Source organism: Harpia harpyja, chromosome 4, assembly GCF_026419915.1.
Source record: "Harpia harpyja isolate bHarHar1 chromosome 4, bHarHar1 primary haplotype, whole genome shotgun sequence".
Lineage (NCBI taxonomy): Eukaryota > Metazoa > Chordata > Aves > Accipitriformes > Accipitridae > Harpia > Harpia harpyja.
In genome coordinates, this window is record NC_068943.1 from 46,016,292 (window position 1) to 46,038,298 (window position 22,007).

The window sequence follows — 22,007 nt, forward strand, 5'->3', positions numbered from 1 at the left end:
GGACACCTGAAACAGGGATGAATACATTCCAATACACCTAAAACCTGATCCCCATGTTTATTCCTGACTTGTAACAGAAGAATATCTGGGGACCTGGTAAAGCCAGGAAGATGCCAATAGCCAGCTGCTGGTGGCATAACACTCACCTGTGTTGTTGAGGCCAAAGAGGAGTGGGCAGGAGATGGCAAATGAAAGCACCCAGACCACAGCAATCATGACCGTGACCCTGCGCTTCGAGCTGTAGCGGGTATTATACAGCATTGGCATTGCTACTGCTGTGTACCTGCAGTGTGAAGATACAAACCCAGTCTATTGTTATTCTGCCAGTGCTGACAAACTTTGTGGGGAATTACACCTAGTTACTATGTCTGAAAGCCTGGTCCAGCAAGAGAATATAGGGCAAGTCAGATTTCACAAATCTCCAAGATGTCTGCATTCCCTGTTTTGAAGACATGAGGCTGGGGTCAGCTTAGCATAGCATTTTTCTTCTGCTCTCTCTGAGCTACTGCCTTCCCACTGATGTCTGCTCCACCATTCAAATACATAAGGAGAAGGACTGAACTAATGGCTACATTACAGAAAATTCCATTTACATTCTCAAGACCAGTGTTTCTATGTCTGCTTCTGACAGAATCCCTGCTCAGACCTCATTTAGGTCCTCGGAATTTCTCTTCAAAAGACGTCAACAACACTAGCTCTCGCCATTTTCAAGTCTCTGACTCACAGGTAAAATTAGACCATATAAAGATGGCCGTGACTTGCTACCATGGATTTGACATGGCTTGCTGCCATGGAGCCCTCACCTGTCAATGCTGATGGCACAGAGGTTCAGGATACTGGCAGTACACATCATAACATCAAGGGTTACAAAGATATCACAGTGGATCCGACTAAACCTCCACTCACCAACCACCTGCAAAGAGAGAGAATAAGGTCAGTAAAAGAATTCACTGAGGATATGCTACTGAGAGGGTCTAAAGGGAGAATTTTGCACAGATACAGACACTTGCTGGTAGCTGGAATTTTGTCTACAGAAGTTCCAGCTGGAATCAGGTCACATGCAATCAGTCACATGCTGTGTCAAGTAGGATTGTTTGCCATTGAGTGCCTTCAAGGACTTTGTCCTGTCTAGTCTAAAGGTCTCACATGACAGTACGGCCACAAAGGAAGTACTCTGCTCCATCCAAACCATTCTTTAGAGCATTCCCCTGAGGGCTGGTGTGATTTTTGTCCTTCCTAATTCCATCCTGTTACTTTGTATTGAGTTGGGCAGCCCAAACAGCAAACAAACCTGGGCTCATATTCCAATGACATAAGGGAGTGCAAGTCTCCTCAAAGTCAGAGTGAACTATGTAGGAGCTTAAACAGGTCTCTGAAGCATTGCAAAGAAGTATTAGGAAGGAAATAACATTAATTTTATATCCCAAGCACCTCTAATTGTACTTACAGACTTTTACTAGACACTTTTTTTCAATTATACCTAGCAAAGATCAGCAGTAGAGAAGCAGGAGCTTTTCTTCATTTCTTATTTTAAAAAATCAGGGTAGAAATTCCTCACTTTTTTTTTTTTTTGTGAACGAAATGAATTTAATTCAGAGTGAAAATTCTTTGACACACTACATGTTGTGATAAAGACGAAGAGCTAATGATAACACTTCCAGTTACCAGTAGCCTTTTTCTCTTCACTTATCTTGCTATTGAAACTGAACTTTGCCGATTAAGTTTAATAGCAATTATTAGGAATGCTGTATCTGACATGTGATGAAAAAAGTATATTTCCCTCTAATAAAAATAGAGTCCTACTGCATTTGAAAATAGAATGAATAAGATATCTATTCTTCAGTTATTTCTGCTCTGATATACATAACCATAGGCAGCATAAAGGAAGAAAGAAAGAATGACTGCATTGAAGCCTGAGTGACAGATGAATACTCGGTGATTAAAAAAGCACTTAAGAGACAGTTACATCAGTAACTTTGATGAGAATTTGCCCAAAGGCAAAGGTTTCCAGCCAGACATAAGCCTCTGCAAAATCAGTTTCCTGAACGCATAGTCTCGAGTTTATGGGACATGCTGTAAACTGCAGCAGTTCTTTCTCTTACTGCTTTCATTTATGTAGGCAAAACCTCAGAAGTTTGGATGTAGAAGATTTGTTTGCATTGAGGCTGATTTTTAAAAGGATTTCCTTTTGATATTCATTTTTGTCTGAGCTTGTGACACAAAGCCTAAAAAAAAATATGAACATATTTACAGAACAAAGGGTTCTGGCCAGTTTTGATTTCAGATTGCAGACCCAGAGAGGGACCACAGTGTGCCTAACCCACATCAGTCCAATGGCTCCTTCTCTGTCAGCAAGTATTTGTCATGTTGTTTGTTGCTTCAAGCTAGCAGTAGGTTTAGCAAAGTGTGGATAAGAGCAGAAAGGGCAAAAGTAAATGAAAAAAAAAAATTGTTGCTGAGATGTAGAGGCCTGATTGTCCTACTTGGTAGATCAAGGAAGCTGGGGTTCCTGACCAACTCCATGTACACATGAGCCCAGAAAGGGGAAAGCTTCTTACATAATTTGTGCTTTATTCTTCCACATTAAAATAAGAAGTGTCTGAGAGACTCTTATTGCTGGGCCTAAGAGAGCAAGAGCTACTCACAGCATAAGCCTCTGCTTAAAATGGGTTGTTGCAAAGGAGGAATGTGATAGAAGAGCATAACTAGTCCCAGAGGCATTGACTACAATCACAACCAGCCTGTGGTCATTTTAATAAGCTTTAGCAGATGCGTGATGCTTTACATTTTTAAAGTGACATGAAAACAATAATTAAATAGAGTGGTAATTATTATTGTGGCTTCTCGACAGCCTATGTCATGTCGGTGGGTTTCTTTTGCTTTGCATTAATACTTAACGGGCTAATAGATTATGGCTTCTTCCCCTGCTCTCCTCTCTGGTTTATAATTTTCTTTCAAAAACAAGTGCCTGAAAATTAATTGTAAACTCAATATAGTTTCAGTCTTATGCTTTCTCACCACTGTTCATTCTGTCTTGCTTGTGCTTGCCACCAGCATGCCAGCTCTCAGCTGACTGAAGAACACGGGCATCCCAGCATCGGAGGCCAAGGAAGAGGGGCTGTATATCTTCTCTTATTCTTTCCTCTAGAGATGCACTTCATTCTTTCAGGCTATTTACGGTTGCAACAGTCATTTGCCATCAAGTAAACAGGTGGCAGTCTTGGCAGTATTTGGTTTTCACAAGCCACAGAGCCACTCAAATATAGCTCTGTATGCAGAAGCATAGAGCTCTTTTGTACCGAAGTGACTTGCTAACGGCAGCAATGTGAAAAGTAGCTCACTTGTGATTCTGGTTCTCTCATATATTGCAACATAAAAGTTCTGGATTTACACCCTACTTCTACAATTGCCTGCTCTTCTTACTACTGTAGTCCTTCAGAAATAGGGTTTTGATTACTATTTGATGCAGTTTATTAGTGTGACACCCATGATGCTTTTTGCAGACTCATTCTTATGCTTGGGAATGAACAGTTCATCTATGTAGTTTTGAAAATAAAATTGGGGTCCTTTCGCTCTTGACCCCTCTATTTAAAGGCCAGTTTTTTCAATGCAGTTGGACTGTAATTTAGCCCTCTGAACAACAGTGTATTTTCAAGTCAGCCGGTCATCTGCTATCATGTCCATTTCCTGGAAAAATCTGACCAACTCTTAGGAAATTAAAAATAGTTTTGGTTTGGGAAATTCAGGAGGTCTTGAAATAGCTGATGTCCAGGCTGCTAAACCTGCCCTCTCTCTACTCATTCACCAGAAACATTCAGTACTGCAAAAGAAAACTGGGTCACCTACCTCCAGATAGACCACCCAAGGCATGACCAGAGTTGCTACCAAGAGATCTGCCACTGCCAAACTCACAATCAGGTAATTAGTGGTAGTCTGAAGGGCTTTTTCCCTGGACACAGCCATACACACCAGCACATTGCCAAAAACAATGACAAAGATGAGGAGGGTGAGCAGCAAGGCATAGTAGTTATACTGAGGCTTCTGGTCTGCACTGGACTCGTTGAGTGGCTTGCTCCAGTTCCTGTCACCGATGTCACCGTTGTACCAAGAGAGGTTTAGGGGATCCATGGAGGTAAAAGTGCCAGGTTCCAGCTCCACCCTGACACAAAGACGTTGAAAAGACAGTCAAAGGCCAACATGTAAAATAAAAATAAAACAATTATCCATGTGCTACCTCACTCTTGGGATTCTCTAGAGCCTGTTCCTCCTACCCTGAATTCCTGTCTGCAAATGATTGAGTGACTGGAAATGCGATGAAGACCCAGATGGGAGGCTGATCTGATGGTCAGATACCTAGGCAGGGATTCAAGAAGTTAATTTCTACTTTCAGTTCATCCCCCAGATTTCTGTGGCCAGGGATATTGGTTACTCTGTGTTACAGCCGATTCAGGCAGAGTGCTTGGGATTTTTGTGTTGGCTCCCCTGACATTCCCTAACCACTAACTGCTCCATGTTAGGTGTGTACAGTTCAGGGCAGATGTGCCATGACCCACTTTTTGTTTATTTTCCCTGTGTTTTATGGGGCTTTGGGCTGTGTTCTTTTTCTTTTTTTTTTTTCCTTTGCTTTTCCTTATTTTTTTTCCTCCAGCAGGGAAATAAATAAATAAATAAATAAAACTATGAACCGAATTGTGATGATAATGGAACTTGACAGTAGCAGTTTTGAAGTCAGGGCTGGACTGTGCCTGCCTTCTGCCATTCCCTCAGTGAGGTTGCAGTGCAAAGGGGAAAATGGTGGGGGCATGACTGGGTGCCTTCCTACAGCCCAGCCTCTGCAGCTCCTGGCACTGGGAAGACAGGTCTCCTTGGAAATCTGTGGCATCATGGCAAACCATCATTTTTTCCTGGCCAATGGCCACGTGCTGTGCACTCTTTCAAATGTAACATATAAACAAATCATGGTTTTTGCTGTAGAGTATCCTAGAACCTATTTAGGTTTTTGTGTTTGTTTTATGCAGGCATAGTAAAGACAACTGCAAATGTCTTTTAGTCTTTTGGACTTCATCTGTCTCCCAGGGCTGCCTGTGTGCTCTGCTTCCTCAGCTGGGCCATTTTTGGCACACAGTCCTGGGGCTGTCACCGAGAGGCCTTCCTTTGGTTTCCACTGGCTATGGATCAGGTCCCAGTCTTACAGGCATTTTTTATGGATGAAGAGGAAGAAGAATGAAAATGAACTGAACAGAGATGAGGAAACAATATTCTAAAGAAATGTTGCTGTCTGGATATAGAGGTTTGTGAGTTACTAGCTGCAAATGCAGACAGCAAAAAGCTACTCTCTGCTGAGGAAGATGTGTAAACAAAGCTGAAGTGTGGGATGTGGTGTGTGAAGGGAAGGTCACAGTTTCTGCTCTGATGATACACTATAGTAAAGCTGATATCTCTTAGGTCATAATTCTGTATGGTGCAGGCTAGTGAAGGTGCATGAATGTCCATGAGGTTATATGGATTTTATGCCAGCAGGTGATGCAAAGCAGTGATATTGGGACTCTGCATATGCCTAGATCATTTGCATCCAAGGGCACATATGTCCACATTGTAAGAAGCTGGCTAAAAGTTAAGCTACATCATGCAGACCTTGGCAGCAGGTGTCTGTGTCGGGGTTTTTGCCTGGTGCTAGCATATGAAAACCAAACTACATTTGCAGTGAGACTGCAGTATATTTGGCCATTGGCTCTGGCATACTGGAAAGACTTTTTCCTGGCTGTGCGGTGAGACTCTTTTGGCTCTCATTTAGGTGGGCTCACTAAAGATCTCCCAGGGCACGATCTGTGCAGTGGGTGCTTGTGATGATTGGCACCATCTTCTGGGTATTTCCACACCATGTCTGGGTCCTGCTGGAGTTTCTACACGCTTAGAAAAAGAAGGGATTTCCACAGGATGTGTGTTTACCGAAGCAGTATGGGCTAAAATACGAGTATTGCCTCAGTCTGCAAATCATCCCTGTCCTCTGCCTACCTGAGCCAGTAGCACAGGCAGAACTGGACATGCTCAGATCTGACTGGCGTGCACCTGAGTCTGCCTTTCAGAGAGCCACAAAGGCCACGAGGAGAGGAGCACTGAGCTGAATTTCACTGTATGAGCTAAGAGGTTCCCTGAGCTCACCAGAACCGCTAATGCCAGATGCTCCAAGGAAAAGTGAGTGGAGCAGTCTGATCATAATAACAGGGCTCTGGCATACAGCAGAGGCAGACAAATGCTAACATCAAGTCATAGCTGTGCCATTGAGCAAGGTGAAATACAGGTCTGTCCCATTTGTTCAAACAGAGCTTCTTTGTGAACTGGTAAATTAGTATAGTGAGGCCAGCAAAAATAGAGTTGTCACCCGAACTGCCACCCACAGCTACAGAGGGTCTGTGGACTGGCATTAATCCACGTTGATCATTTCAGCCCTTTGCCAGGTTTGCTTGTGTGTTTAAAAGCAAAGTATCGAGGTCTGTACCTGGGCCTGATGTCACTACATCAAGAAATGATGACATGTCAGAAAACATGATCAAAGAGCAAAGGCAAGAGCTGTTTAAAAGCAGCTGGAGATTTTGGCTAGTTTGGTTTTGGGGTTTCTGGTTTGAGAGATCTTGAGGGGACCTTATTCACTGCTCAGCACTTCCTAAAATCAAGTATTCCATGTTTCTCAAGCTGTATCTCCATAAAGACCACTGTGATTTGAAAATCTGGCCATGTTCTCAGACATCCCAAAACAGGCCATTTAAATTTCTTAATAAAAGACAAAGTGAATTCAATTTATTAAACCATGTAAGCGATCAAAATAGCAAAACATTTGCAAATATCAAATTCACCAGGGAACAATGGTTTCTTTATGTTTCACTGAGCTTTTGTGTGCTTTTCTCATTCAAAGAACAATTTGTATAATAATCCTTGGAAATTTGTTGCATATGGGTCCTTAATAGCTGATAATTCAAAAAGTGTCTGTCTGACAGCACTATCAGCAGCACTTGATAGCTCTACAAATGTCTTCTTAGGAACTGTCAAAGTGTCAGAATTTAATTAAATGTTAGCTTATGTGACTCAGAGTGAAGGGGAAAAATCAATGCTAAATGCAGCAACAGTTTTTTCTTTTCTCCTGTTGCCCTTTGATAATGCAAAACTATCTAGAGAAGGCAGAAACATGCATAAAATGCAGGATGAAAAAAAATGCAGGAACATGGAAAAGTATCTTGAAAGTATAAAAGGAGTGGAATGATTTAATATGTGCAGGATCAGCCCCTTGGTCCTATTCTGGCTCCTTCTGAACTCTGACTGCAGTTCACAAAACAGAATTGTGCTTCACGGAGAAAAGGCAGAGGCAAGGGTGAGTTATGTACACAGTAATTCTAGCCCTGCTCAGTTTACAGGCCATTGCGACTCAGTGGCGGAGTTGGAGGAACCATATACAGCTAATCTCTCATGTCTATCTATTGGGCATTTATTTGATGGGGGTTAGGGAAGATAAAGCCATGGATAAAGTGAGAAAAAGTTCTCTTCTGTTTCTTTCTGCAGCTTCTGCAAGATTTTTTTTTTCTTTCAGTAGAACTGTTTTTGCAACAATAGTTTTTGTCTTTTCATGCAGCTGATCATCACGAGGAAAGTTAAAAAATTATGTTTGAACATTGTACAAATGAAAATGTTTGGTATTTCTATTTGAAAAAAAAGGTTTAGTTTAGGAAAATGAAACAAAAAAAGTTCCACGTATTTTGCATGAAATAGGGAAACTATAACACAGAGTAATTTGTGATCATGCAATTAAAGGCTGTATCTAGTACATATTCATATGGTACAAAACTACAATTACATGGACAGCTCTGTTAATTCCTAACTTTTGAGAGTTTGAGTTTTCAGTCCTAAAAATAATCTTAATTTCTCCAGACACAGAACTGGCATCATTTGGATGGCCATTAGAGTGTCTTGTGAGTCTTTCAGTACTGCTTTAAGGAACACTTTTTATTTTACTGCTGACAGTTTCTCAGTAGAGAAGAAAGCAGCACTTAAAAAAGCTGATTAGAAAAGAGAGTGCTTTTTACTGCATTTGTCCAGGCACCTGCGTTTTCACATGGAGGCAGAGGGAAGAGATCATAACTACAGAGAAAAGGTAGTACAAATGGCACCTCGCTATGCACTGTCCTTGTGGGACCTTGTTGAGTTTCGCTATCCCTGTACAGAGTCTCAGTTTTAGCTGAGACTGTGGATGCAGATGTGGGTAGAGTCCTGAAATGGAACAAATTCCTTTGTGAATTAACTGCGGTAAAGCCACTTTAATTCCATACAGAGTCCACACAGATTTTTAGTATGGCTGAGCTAATCCAGATATGGATTTACTGACAGGTCAAGGGCAGGACAGAGCAGCAAGGTTGCAGCCTTGTGTTTGATGCCAGCAGTGCAGCAGCACGCCTGCATCACACCGAGCATCTCTGCTGCTTTCCCCTTCCATCGGATCAGGCGTACACCCGGGTCTGTGCTAATCCCCTTTATATTAACCTCCTGGAGTGCCCCTGTTCAAGCATGGCCTAACTGGGAAGCAGTTTGCCATCCAGAGGAAAATAGCCACTCTCAACAAGTTCCCATGCTTTCCAGATGTCTTTCAGCAACTGGAGGAAATCTGCTGTCAGGCTGCTACTCCCTGCTGGAAATGATAGGGAAAGGCAGCCAGGATAGACGCAGTGAATGCAGAGCCAGAGTTTTTCTCTCCTTTGTAGTTAACTCCCCGTTCTTTCCAGAGAGCAAACTGAAAAATATGTTTGTTTGCAATGCCGGTATTTCTCCTTGGCTCCTCATGATAGATCATCTAATTACGTTTGTGGCAAACAAGCATGACATCTCCCTGGCAAATGTGTAATATTCACAACTGGCAGCAACAAAACCGTTTGTCTTTCTGGCAAGATCTGAAACATGGAATGTGTACTAAGCGGAGAAGCAGAATTTGCTTTATCATATAGAGATAGATGTACTAGACAGGTCACTGGGAAGCAGAGGGTAAAAGGCTCCAGCAGAAACTTGTACCTACAGCTTGCCTGTGTTTGAATGGTATCCTGGGTCTGCTTCTGCTCTTCTTAGTTCTGTGCTAGGTCAGAGATGCCCCAATGCAGTGCAAATGTCTTTTTTTCTCTCAGGAATAGCAAAAGTGTAACACTCTTTGGTTTTTACTCTGCTTGCAAACACCCTCAGGCATAAAATATTCACCGGCCTGATCCTGAGCTAGCACCAGCGTCTTACAGACACTGTGATGCATGTCATTGCAGCATCTGGTTTCTGTTTGGTAAAGATATGTGGCCTTTGGAGCTAATCTGGGCCTGGCTGGCAAAACATGCAGTCAGCCTTTGCTTCTTCATAAACCGGTATGAAATTCCCTAAGGTTGTGCCCCAGACCTAGTGCATTTCAGATGAAGCCTGGAGCTCAGCCTGGAGCAGGCTGGCGAAGGTAGGAGCAGGAGCTGAGGGACGCGGCTGCGGGAGCTGCTCCCTGCTGCGATGGCCGAGTCGCACCCGCCCTGGGCAGGCAGTGTGCAGTGGGGGGGCTGCAGGCAGCCAGCAGTGCTGGGGAGGCCACTGCTTCAGCATGCTTTTGGGGGGCAAGCTTTCCTATGGACTCCAGACATAGCCACACTGCTTGGCTTGGGTCTCCTGATAGCCAGAGTGCCTCAGCAACTGAACTCTATGTAGACTTAACAGGAAAACAACAGCAAAAGCCACAAGCAACAATATCCCCAGAGCAGATGTTCCCATAGCAGCCTCAGAACAGTCTCTGCGTCCCTTTCCCAAGGTATTTCTTGCATGCAGTTCGTGCCAGATTGCCTATTTCCTTCTAATTGCTGCTACCTAGACATTCCCATCAGGTTACTGCAAGTCTAGCCTAGGCCTGTGTGAGAAAGTTGTTCGGAGACAGATTTGATCCAAAGGCATTTCTGTTTCACAGAAATCAATGTCTAAGTGAAATTTGCACAGTACAGTGCCTCCCTGAATATTGTCACTTTCCTCTGAAATTTTGGAATCAATGGGCCACAGGAAAGCTGTCAAACTGACATCCTTTCTGTCCTGAAGATGCTTCTTGATGCTGTTTACTGGTCTCCACTGAGAATGCGACTGAGGCATTCCAATCAAGGGAAATAATGTATTCTTTTGGAGTAGGGAGGTGGTGGAAGAGAAAGAGAAGGGGAAGGTGTGTTTGAGGAGCTGTTTTGTTTCCCTGTTCAGGGGCGCTCTGCAAAGGAAAGCAGCTTCTAGAGTAGTTTCGCTATTTTTTGCATGTAAGCCCAGAATTGATAATCTATGCTATGAATTCCTGGTCATGGTTCACTGAAGAGCAAGGACGGTGTGTGACAGCTAGCAGTGAGTAAGAACCTTTTCCCATCCACAGGGGACAGTGTCTGCAGACATTGAGAATGAGGAGGAAAGGTCAGGAATTAGGAAAATACTGTAAATTCTGTGTTGACCTGAGAACCATAGTACCCACTGCTGCTGCTGCTAATGCTGATGAAAAATCCTGGCCACCTGCCGTGGCATCTGACACTCTAGGATCAGCCGATACACTGAACACAACCGGCAAAGTCCTAGTGGCTTTAAATAAACCTGACTCCCCCAGACACTGAGTAGTATGTGCAGATACAGCAGGGATTTGACAGTCATGACTGATGAGGTCCTGGCAGTCAGTACATTTGAAGCAATTTTGAGCACTGACTATATCTCTTCAGGAGGCAGTACCGGGCAAACTTAACTTTCTCCACTCCTTGCATTTTCTTAGTGGTAAGTCTCTAGTAACAAGTAGATTACACAAGCAGTAGGCTTAGCTACGTCAGCACCTAGAGGTACAGAAATTAGAGACAAAGATCCTGACAACGCTGGGGCTTTTCGGGGGCTGAATTCTAAATTCAGCACTGTGCAACTTTCCTATCTATCTCATACAACAGTTCTTCCCATCAGCTCCTTGCAAAAGCCTCTTGAAAAGCTTGCTCCTCTCCTGCCTTTCCACATGGCTCCTCATTCTTCGGATCCTTTGTTATTTGAAATACAAGCGCAAGGCATTTTACCCACAGTTATTGTCCACTTCTGATTCCGAAACACTGCTGCGTTTCACTTGGTCTTGCAAAATATCTAATTTAATCTTTCTACTAGAAAGTGTGCGTATGTCCCCCTGGAGTGTGTTGTAAAGCACCTAGTCTAAGCGATTCCTCCTGTAAGTGCCCAGAAGTGCTATTAGCATGGGGTTTGTATATAACACACTCCTGCCACATAGGCTTTTGAGTCACCGACTTTAATCGTTCTTGCTGATGCCACAATATTTTCTATTCACAGCACTTTACTTCTCAATAACTGCATTGTTCAGAGCTCTCTGCACTAATTCTGTAATGTGAATCACCACCTCCCTAACAGCAGCACAGGGACAGAGGGTGAAGAGAACCACAGCAGCCTGAGCTCCTTTCTCTGGAACGCAGTTTCCTTCCTGTGGGAGTGGGTGACAGGATGATCTTATTGCAATAAACTTGTAACTCAAGGACTCCAAGGCTGATTCCCAATTTTAATGCAGGTGCTCTGACGCTTTTGACTTCAGGAAGTCACTTGATTTCTCAGTTCTCCATTTGTGGTATTAGTGCATTAATCATCCCTCTTTCCCTATGATGCCATGAATTTTCGTCTGAGTTTGAAATGGCATTGCAGGGAGGAGGGGGAAGAAGTTTCTTCTTGTTCCCAGAGCACTTGTCCATTATCCCTGGGTACAGTGCTGATGGAGCAAAACGTTTCCCAGCACTGCTGTGCTATAGGCAGAAGTAGCACAAAGGGAACTGAGTGTGTAACTGCCCTCCCTATTGAAAACCAGTGCACACATTAGTCTGGACCATTTGGAGAAGGATACTCTAAGGCTGAATTTCACTGGGAATTGACTGCCTCCTGCTTTCACATCCTTTAAAAATCTCACCCTTAATTAAAGGCTTGCCAGGTTTTTTTGCAAGTCATAATGGAAGGGAAGAATTCAGTGATATCTTCCCTAGAGGTGGAGAAATGCACATTTAACTGCTTTACCGTGTCTTTCTGCTAATAAAAAGGAGACTCCATTTTTAAAAAGGCCTTCTCTTTATTCAAGATCTGCAGCTTGTGGTAGGGTTTTATCAGAAATTACTTGGAATTTTCCAATTTTAACGTTATCTCATTCCAATATGTTAAACAGTCAAAACTAATAACTTTTGCAAGGAAAAGTTGTAGTGGGTTGGGTTTGGGGTTTTTTTCATAAATGAGCATTTCAGGATCTATCAGGATTTCAAACCTGTTAAAACATCTCATGTCAAAATGAGAAAAAAATAAATATAATAAAGCTGTCTACTCTGAAATTTTAGTTAAATTATGCCCTTTTCTTTGAAAAGATCCAACTCAAAATGTTTTGGTTACCCAAGTTCAGAATATATTTTGCAAACATTTTTAGAAAATCCAGAACCATTTCCCCCTCAGATCAGCTTTCCAAGACTTCTAGCGTGGGCATTTAAACCATTGCAGAAGCCATTAGAGCATGTGGTCTCACTGCTAGCCCTCCTCAAAGGAGACTTGACAAATGTACAGACAGTCATCTCGAACATAGAGGGCAGTTTACATCACAAGTCACTAGTTTTCTTTCCAGAATGGAAGCAGGTATAAATAGTTTCCTCCAGCAATAATCTCCTTCCAGAAAACCCCATCACTCCCTCTACCCACCTGTAATTCAGAAGAGAGGTTTGACTCCTGCCTGGCAGGCTGCTGGAGTTGAGCCATTGATTCCTATTACTCTTTAAGAATATGTGGGTAACAGGGCAAGCTTTAATCTTTTGAGCATTTGGCAGATTAAGAATTTTGCAAGCTGGAGCTACTCCAAATGCAGCCCACTTGAACAGTTCTCAGCTTGGTGAAAAGGATGGGCAGGCAAGGATTTTTTAAAATCATTTCTGACTGTATGTGCTTTTGATTTTGGACACCCAACCAGAAATATTATACACATCTTGATTTTCAGTGTTTAAAGGTGAAGAATTTATTTCTTAAAAACAAAGACCCATTCCAAAGTCTTATGTTGAGCTCATTTGAAAACAAATTGTGGAAGCAATCAGATCTTGCACTGCAGGATCTAATGAAATCTGTAACAGCTGCAGACCAGATTGTGAATTCATAGCATAGATATTGCATATCATTTCACTCCTGCGTTCTCACATGGAGATGGCCGCTGTCAGAGACAGGTCTTCTGACTAGAAAGACGTTGGTTCTTACTAAGTATTGCATTACTATAGACCTAACATCCTGTTCTCTACAAAAGCCCATTTTTTTTTCTTAATTTTTTTATGTGTATCCTAATGCCAAATCTGCCTGACTAGCTCTGAGCCTCTGACTAATCTAATAAATTCCTAGCCTTATGATACTGGTGATCTACCTTCTTTTAGAATTTGTTATGTGTTTGAGGCCATCCACCAGTGTCTGCAAATAACCCTTAATCAGTAGCAGAGCTAACTATTATTTTTGAGGAACTGAAAAGGTTGAATCTCTTCACTCCCCATCCCCAATAGTTATGTATAGAGGTGGCTGAAATTTGAACAAAATATTTAAGTACTGGTTAAAATGTGGCAAATGTTTAAGGATTTTTAAAAATTATTTGGTTTTATCTGTTTAATGTTCACTGTACATTTTGGTGCTTGGTATTTGAAGTATATAACTTAATTTGATTGCAGAAATAGGTTGTGTTAATTCTTAGCTGAAGAAACCTTTTTTTCCCCCTCCAGTCAGGATTCCTGTGTTTATGCAGCACCTAGCACAAGGATATTTTAGTTCTGAGTCCTTCAGCTGTACTTTATTAAAAGTAAATAATAATAATTCAGATTGAGGAGCTCAAATATTTGCCTTCCACTTATGTCATCTAATGTTCATTTAGCATCTGCTCTTTCCATTGCCACTCCTATCACTAAGCTTGTTTGCAAAAATGTTTGCCAAAAGAAGTGAATTCCAGAGGAAAGGAGAGCTCTTTTTTCCTTTCCCTTTCCCTTCCCCCTTTTTCTTAGATTTTGCAGGTGTTTGCCCCAAACCATATATGACTAATATTTGCATGAAGTCCCTTTTAATAGATTCTTTGTAGAAGATCTGATAAAGAACTGTCAATCAGCACAACATTCATGTGATTCCTTGCTCTAAGTGCCGCTTTCCCTGTATTTGAAACTTCAAGAAAACATTAGATGAATTACTGTCCTGTCCCTCGTGGCGAATGAGTACAAATGCAGGCTACAATCAGCAGAGGGGAGGTGAGGAGGCTCTGTGCATTCCTCCTATAGAGATCAGCCCAGTGCTCCTCAAATTTCAAATCCTAATGATCTCTAATCATTTAATCCCTGGCCCAAATCAGCTCCACTGTTTAGCTTAAATCCTGACTTCCAACACCCACCTCTGTCATCTTTGCAAGCCAAATGTGAGTAGAAGAACATGTCTCTGGTTCTGAACCTATTCTTCTACATCTCCTCCCACAGAGTGGGCATTCAGCCATAGAGGAATTGGGCTAGATCATCAGCTTCTGTGAATCAGTGTCTGCTATCCTGATCATAGTGCTGGAAAGGACTTGGAGAATCCTGTGGTTCCTGCTCTGCACCATGGCCGTTCCATGACAAGCGTTTGTCTGAACTTCTTGATCTAACCTTCTTGAATGTCTTCCAGATATGCAAAATGGTTCATTACCTTTCATATATGCAATATATATTTTCTCTCCAGTTTGTCTTTCCATTTAATGCTGTTGCATCGTGCCCCCTCTGTTCAATTTAGTCTACCCATGGAGGCAGAAACCCACTATGCAGCAGATCTTTTTCACTGTTACTTGTTGTGATACAAAAGCTCATTTTCTTGGAAGAATTATTGCTGCTAGGCATGATTTTCTTCCCAATGGGAGTTTTGTCATGATTTCAAATGGATTTGGCCCTCAGCTTGTGTAGCAGAGGTACCATATGTATTTGGATCTCAAGCAGACATACAAGAGAGAGGAAGAGCCACATGCAAAGTTTCAAATAAAATTCACCTGAGAATGTCAGGGAGCCTATTAAAAAAAAAAAAAGCAGAGCGTAAATTTTACAGAGGGTGAGCTTGCAGAGAGTTATCAGCTTGGCATTGGAACCCCCGATAGGACCCATTTCCTGGTGTCATTCACATTTCAGAGGCTGGGGAAATTGGCAGGCATGTCCTCCTGTGATGATGGGGCAGTGACTCCTCACTCACACGCCTCTTTTCCCTGGGGCACCTGAAGACAGCCACTCCTCTTTGAACATGCAGCAGGGAAGCAGACTAAAAAGGAGCCAGGCATCTTTCCCCCCCAGCCTTTTGGCTGAGCTAATGAAAGATGCAATGTGACAAGAAGTGTCATATGTGATCAGATAACCCTGTACGATGTCGATGTTGCCCCCGCCTGACTCACCGTCAAATCCCTCACTGGGATCGCGAGAGTCAAGCACTCCCTTGTGCTCCTGCTATAGCAATCCAGCATCTGCACTCTCAGCGCCCCATGCTCAGCTTGCATCACAGCTGTGCCCTGATGTGCCTCTCATGGAGACAGAGAGGAGGAAGAGCAACTGGCCTTCATCCTGCCACTGGCTGAGGACAGGATTTTCAAACATGTCTAAAGAAATTCAGTGTTCGTTCTTACTTGCTTTCATTTGTTGAAGCTCCTCAACATTCTATATAGGCCATCTGGTTCTGATTGCCACTTTTTGAACCCTTCACCAGCTAAGTGATTTCAATGGTTTTATCCTGGGTTCCTAAAGAAAGATGCCTATCTGGTTACACTGCAGGGTGGGGGAGAGGTTGTTGTCTATGCATTTGGGGGGTATATTTTTCTCTGCCTGGCCTTTGGAACTGTTTGGCTGGTGTCAAACAAGCTTCCTAAGAGCAGAGGAGTCTTACACTACATGTTAAGTTCTCCCATGTTTTGTGAAATTTGGCAGCGGAAGGAGAAGACAGCCATCTTGCTGTGTCTCTTCAAAGACCTCAGACAATCTGTATGGGTGATTCAACCCACAGGAAAGCAGGTGTTTTGCTGCTGTCATGTGTGGTACAACTTGTTTTCCAGGTGAATGCCTGGCTACTTTGCCTCCTCCTGAGCTAAGATGTTAGAAAAGTGGTTTAAGATTTTATCTGTTCTGCTTCTTTTTACTAGGCAGAAGGCACTAAACTGAACTTCTCCCATAGGCCTTCATTAAAATTCAGGCAAGCTCATTAGCATCCTGAAGTCTAACTACAGCACATGTGCGGATCGCAGCCTAAGAACAGATTGGTCTCCCAGGTCTCCAGCCTGTTGCTAGAGTATCCCTTGCTCAGTTGATGGCTTTGGGCTTATTCTTCAGTGGGGGAGCAGGACCTGTTCATCTGACAGCTGGTAGAAACCTTGAAAAGATATGTATTTCCCCCCCGTACTCCACATGACTTCTTGCTAGCATCACTGACAAATCCCTAGCTGGGAGAAAAGGTTATTGGAAGCTTTGGGCTCAAGAGATGTTCAATTTTTTGCATGATTTGAGTAATTTTGGTTTCAAAATTGCAGAAAGTCGTCTTGGTCAGAGGAGAGAGCTGTTCTAAGTGGGAGCAGGTTACAGGACTTTTACTGCCTTGGCTACCTCTGACAAGACGCCAGCACAAACTAGCTGGTCATTGTTGGACCTGTAGCCTGTGTAAATTCTGCCGCGGCCGTTGCTGCAGGAAGACGACATTTACTTTTAAACACAGACAGGGCTCTGGGAGGGTGCTGCAAATCTCAAGGTGAGGAAGGAGTGAAACACTGCTCGTGTTTCATGGTTTTCAGCGGAGCGGAGCCACTTGGTGAGGCCAGCCGACAACCAGGGCTTTTGTCTGTGTTTCTCTGGCTCTCTCAGCCCTGGGATCACTGCGCACACCCAACAGCTGCTCCTGTAAGTTTTACCTGTTGACTTTTATACTGTCAGCAAAACTTCCAGCCTGCTGTGTGGCATTAGTATACAGAAGGCTTCAGTATACAAAATACAGCCCTTTTGCTCTGAAAAGTTTGTTAAATCCACAAAAGGAGCAACAGGAGGGGACGAGAAAGGAAACCTTGCTACTGTTGCTGTTTATATTGTAGTAATACCCAGGCCCCTTGGGAAGGGCTCCAGCTGCCCTCTGTGCAAACACGGAGCAGTTTACAACACAAGCAGGGCTTGGCTTGCTTGCAGAATCGATCAGCCCCAGCATCCAGCCCCAGCACCCTTGGCCTGCAGCCCAATAAACCTGCAGGTTTACTGGCTGAGGTCACAAGTGGAAGCAGTGAACAGAGTATCCGTGAATATTGTTTGCACTGACAGCTCCTCCAGTAGAATTTATCTGGGCTCAGTTGTCAGGTGTAGTCAAAAAAAGCCTGCAACTGTGAAAGTGGCAAAGAAGTACAAGCTCTGGCTGGCAGGACCCCTTTCCTGCAGTGGGCACATATAGCACCTAATACAGGGGATACTTCATTTTAGCTGAGGCTTTTAAGTGTAGCCATTGCATACAACGTCCATAATGAATCCAATTCATAAATCCAGTAATCTGGACCTGCTCTAGTTATGAAGTCCATATTATTTCCATATTCCTTTAATCCACAAAGTCATTAACAGAGCTCCAGAAAGTCATGAATATTTTCACCCCGTTTGGCAGGGAGCAGATACTCTTTCAGACGAAACGTTACAAGGAGCCACTAATGTTTTTAATTATGGAGTGCTAGGTACAAGTTATTGTGTAAGTTAAGGCAGGACTAAATCCAGTGCTATCTTCAGTGGCTGTTTAATTCATCAGTCATATAAATAAGGGGGTGCAGAAGACTAAAAGCAAAATGTGCACAATGTGAACACATGTGCCCTGCTTGCTGAAGGTGGAACAAGCACAGAAGTCCAAGAAAAACCTCCAGCAGGCACTGGCCTTTGTCTTCCTAAAAAAAGTGCATTGTAACAGTGCAGAGGAGAGATGTTCTCTTTCCAATGTTCCTCCGGCAGACACAGGTCCCCTTCTTGAGACTGTGGTTCTCTCCAGGAAAAAAAAATTGTCGTCTGTAAGTGATGTGATTTGCTATGTAATCATGGGTTGCTGTGGTTGCCTATCACTTTAATTGTTCGCTCACATCAAAATCAGACACACTCTTAGCGGTGAAGGTGGTGTCACACCTGACACATTAAGGATGTCTTCAGAATAATATCTTTGGGGCGGACACTGAATGCTGATGGAAACGGCCAAGTTACTGAACTCCTCCTGCACATATTTTTAATTGCTTTACTTTAACATTTCCTCTGCACGTTCTTTTTTTTTTTTTCATTCTTTTTCTAAAGTATGTTTATTGTCTCTACAAACAATGTCTCTTATGCTAAGGTTTTGTGGGTATGATTCTGAGGCCTTCTGAATCAGAAATTCAACAGTAAACTGAATTGCAAAATGTGGCCCCAAAGGATCTTAACTTTATTATTATCCCTTTTTGTCATTTTCTGTTACTGTTGTAATATCCTAATTGATTCTTCCTTCACACTGAGGAAAAAAATCTACAGATAAATAAAAATAACATTTGGAAAGGACGACAAAGGAAACTGCAAAGAAATAGACATCATATGTAGACAAACATCCTCCTACATAATGAATAATTGCACATCATCATTGCATGAATTTCTCCTTTTATTAGTAAAACATCTTTCAAGGGAAATGCATATACTTGTACTCTGGAAAGAATGTTTGGACTTTACTGGTGGTGTGGAACAAGGGAATGGTAAAATGCCAGTGACAGAAATGATAGCTCTTCTAGGAACATTAGCCTCTGCAGAAGCTCTGAACCCAGAACTTTTGCAGCTAAACAAAGTGTGTTAGCAAAAAAATTATTGAATTTGTATTGGGGGAGGAAAGAAAGAAAGAAACCTTGTGAGAAAGCAGTTACTTTCTGCAAAATACTGATTCAGTTCAACTTTCAATGGAAATAGTTTTGGCCGTGAAGTTTTCAGCTAGCCCTAGTTCTTACAGCTCTCCAGAACCAATGTTGTGATCGGGAATAAGACATTTTAAAGGAGTGCTTCCTCTTTTCCAATTTTGTTCTATATGCACACTTTCTTTTGCAACAAGGATAGGAAAATTTTCCCAATTTCCTCAGATCTTGCTCAAAAGACATCTATGCCAACTGAGCTCTTGCTATGATGCAGTCATTGTGATTCTTGTCCTACAAAGTACTTATCGATTCCTCCAATTGGTTTGAATATAAAACATACTGCATGATGCCACAGACTCTTTTAGGACACAAGGGGCCAGGACAGGTCTGAGAAAGACTTGATGACACTGAAACACGCAACCCTTTGCAATACAAGTTGTGTAAAGCTGACGTCGTTTTATTTCAGCCCGTGAGCTATGTGCTGCTAGTTCAGTACCCAGTCTTGTGTCTCTGAGCGCCTGGCCCCGCTCCCAGGGCAGTCCCTGAGAGTATGCCTGCCTTGCAATGTCAGTGCATTAGCCTACTCTCGTATGATCCGTGCTCAGATGTACCTATAGGCAGAACTCCAGTGCCCACTACTCACAAACAGATAGGAAGGAAGCCCTGTAGTTAATTCTAAGCTCAGCTTCTTCAACGTGCAGTGCAGACACTTTGAGCTATAGCCAGGGTAACAGCCAGTGATGTGGATGGAAACTGCATGTGACCAAATGTGTTGAAATTTCCTCTCAGGCCTTGTCTTCAGTCTGGAAATAGATCCACACCCAGGGATCCCTTTCACCTGGCAACTCCCTCTCTAGCAGTTGCCCCAGTGCTACCCTTGGAAATACTGAAGCCTGCTTTACAACCAATTGCAAAATTTGAGGAGAAGACTGCTCTTTTAGTCTTGTTTTCTAGAGGGGAAAGACCGGGGGAAGCCTAAAGGTCACTGGTATCTTTGTGTGCAGTTGTAAAATAATAATAGTAACTGTAATGCTTTATAATAATAACTCTCATGCTTTAATAATGTTCTGTTACACTGGCAAAGGTCTAGAATCCCCAGTCATGGATCACGACCAACTTGAGATACATGCTTTATAAATGAAAACAAACCAATAACAAGGACTTGTAGGAATCTTCACTAGCATGGAGATTCTGATGTTGACTTTTTGATTCCCTAGTTAGTAAGATAATTAAACTCCTCTAATTCTTACTGCCGGTTTGCCATGAAGGAAGTGCAAATAAGGAGCTTATACATGCCTAGCCTGTTCGCTCAGCGTCATGGTGGGCTAAAGTACTCCTGTACAATCACAAACACATTTTTAAAGCATCCATAACCTCACGGGGCTGGTAAATGATTCATGTACTGCGACCAGGCTGATCCTTGCTGTTTAATGATATATTGGGGGGTGGTGGTGGTGTTCTATTTTTAATGCTTTTTAAATTAATATGATCTTTATCATTGTAGCTTTTCAAGCATGGGTGACTAAAATTCGACTCCTAAATCTGTGTGTAAATGTCTAAAGGAAAGCAGGCTGGCTGGAGGCACCCTGTTCTCTGATGTGGGAAAGCACTCGATTCCCAAGTGTGTAGATAAGGCTGTAACTCAAAGGTATTCCTGCCTGGAGTGGTCACCACAGAAAACAGCTAAAAAGGTTAGAAATCTAACTTCAGACTTCACTAATCCCGTAGGTAATCACATTTTTCTCAACTGTCATACAAATATCTAAAAGCTTGAAATATGCAGATACAGAGGTAACTGGAGGTCAGAAGAGTGCCTGTTACAGACAGAATCTTAATTCACTAGAACTCCAAATTGCCTGAGATATTTAAATAGTGTTTGGGGCGAAGATTCAGTTTAGACAAGTAATTTGCAAGGTGTACTATAGTAGGTAATAGATTTAACTTTTCTGATATACTATCTCAGCTGCAGCATTCAGGGGAGCATGATTCAAAAACCTGAGATGTTGGGGAAGAGTTCATTTTTCTATAAAGCTGCAAATTGCGCAGTGCATTCTCAATAGTGTTGATTTTGCTGATACATCCACAGCGTTAGCAGTTGGCCACCTGAAGCAGTAAGCAAAATCAAATACATGTATTTATCAACAACTAAGTGTGTTTCCAGCTCCTGGGACATCTCAGACGGAAACAGCTGAGGCTAGAGAGTCTGAAAGTTGGGATAAATAATGGAACACGTACAGAAAGGGAGATACAAATCAAAATGAATGTTAACTGCAGAGGCTGCACAATCGCAGTGGATTTCACTTGCTTCAGCAGGACTGCACTGCACTCTGATTAGCTTTCCCCAGACAGCAGTCCATAGGTTTGGTATGTTTATTTAGCTCCATTAGAAATTTGAAGTGTGGACGTCATTGTGATCATCCAGGCCTACCTACAGGGCTTACCACTGTGTTCTATTATTGACTGCTTTTATTGCTCCTTGCAGTCTATCTCTTTTTCTCCAGTCCTACATAACACATAAGGCTGCATTTACATTTTCTGAATGGACTAATCATGGCTCTCTGCTTTGATAAGGAATGTGCAGCCTCCCACATAACCACATGGAAACCAACAGGGAAGAGTAAACCAGAAATAAACCCGTTCTAGGGGGTTGAGAGAAAAATACCCACCAAGATAATTGGGAGGGATGTACAGAGAAGAAGCAACTGAACACATAGTCACATCTTAAGAAAAAAAAAAAAATTATAATGCTAAAAATATCCAGATGAAGGACAGCAAGAGAAAACATGATTGAAGCGTAACAATTGGTAGAGGAGTTAATACTTATTAGCAATCATTTTAGATTGAATATAGGTTGGTTTTGTAACAGCACATGGAATGATGCATTTGACAGGACTTAAACAATTTCCTCCCCCTTTCCCAAAGAATCTGGTTAGCAACACCCTGGCGCAAATCGATCAGTCTCGCGTGCTCCTAAAGAGTTAGCCAAAGCAAATACAGGTACTAAAAGTTTTTCTTTGTAAAATACAGTGAAGTTAGATCCCAAACAAATCTTTCAAAACCTTTCCTCCCTATTTCCAAACTTTAATATGTTTGA

General features: G+C 42.4%; 1 protein-coding gene across 2 annotated transcripts in view; it reads right to left on the bottom strand.

Annotated features, from left to right (window-relative positions):
• Nucleotides 1-22,007, bottom strand: part of DRD2 (dopamine receptor D2) — a 34,569-nt gene that overhangs the window by 8,084 nt on the left and 4,478 nt on the right. For both annotated transcript variants that reach the window (XR_008235129.1, XM_052786611.1), the window contains exons 2-4: nucleotides 3,847-4,159; nucleotides 804-913; nucleotides 147-283 (exon numbers count right to left, since the gene is read on the bottom strand). Coding sequence is in view for 1 of the 2 variants with exons in the window: in XM_052786611.1 (XP_052642571.1) it covers nucleotides 147-283; nucleotides 804-913; nucleotides 3,847-4,128 (529 nt within the window). In the remaining variant the exon portion in view is untranslated. The remainder of the gene's footprint in view (nucleotides 1-146; nucleotides 284-803; nucleotides 914-3,846; nucleotides 4,160-22,007) is intronic.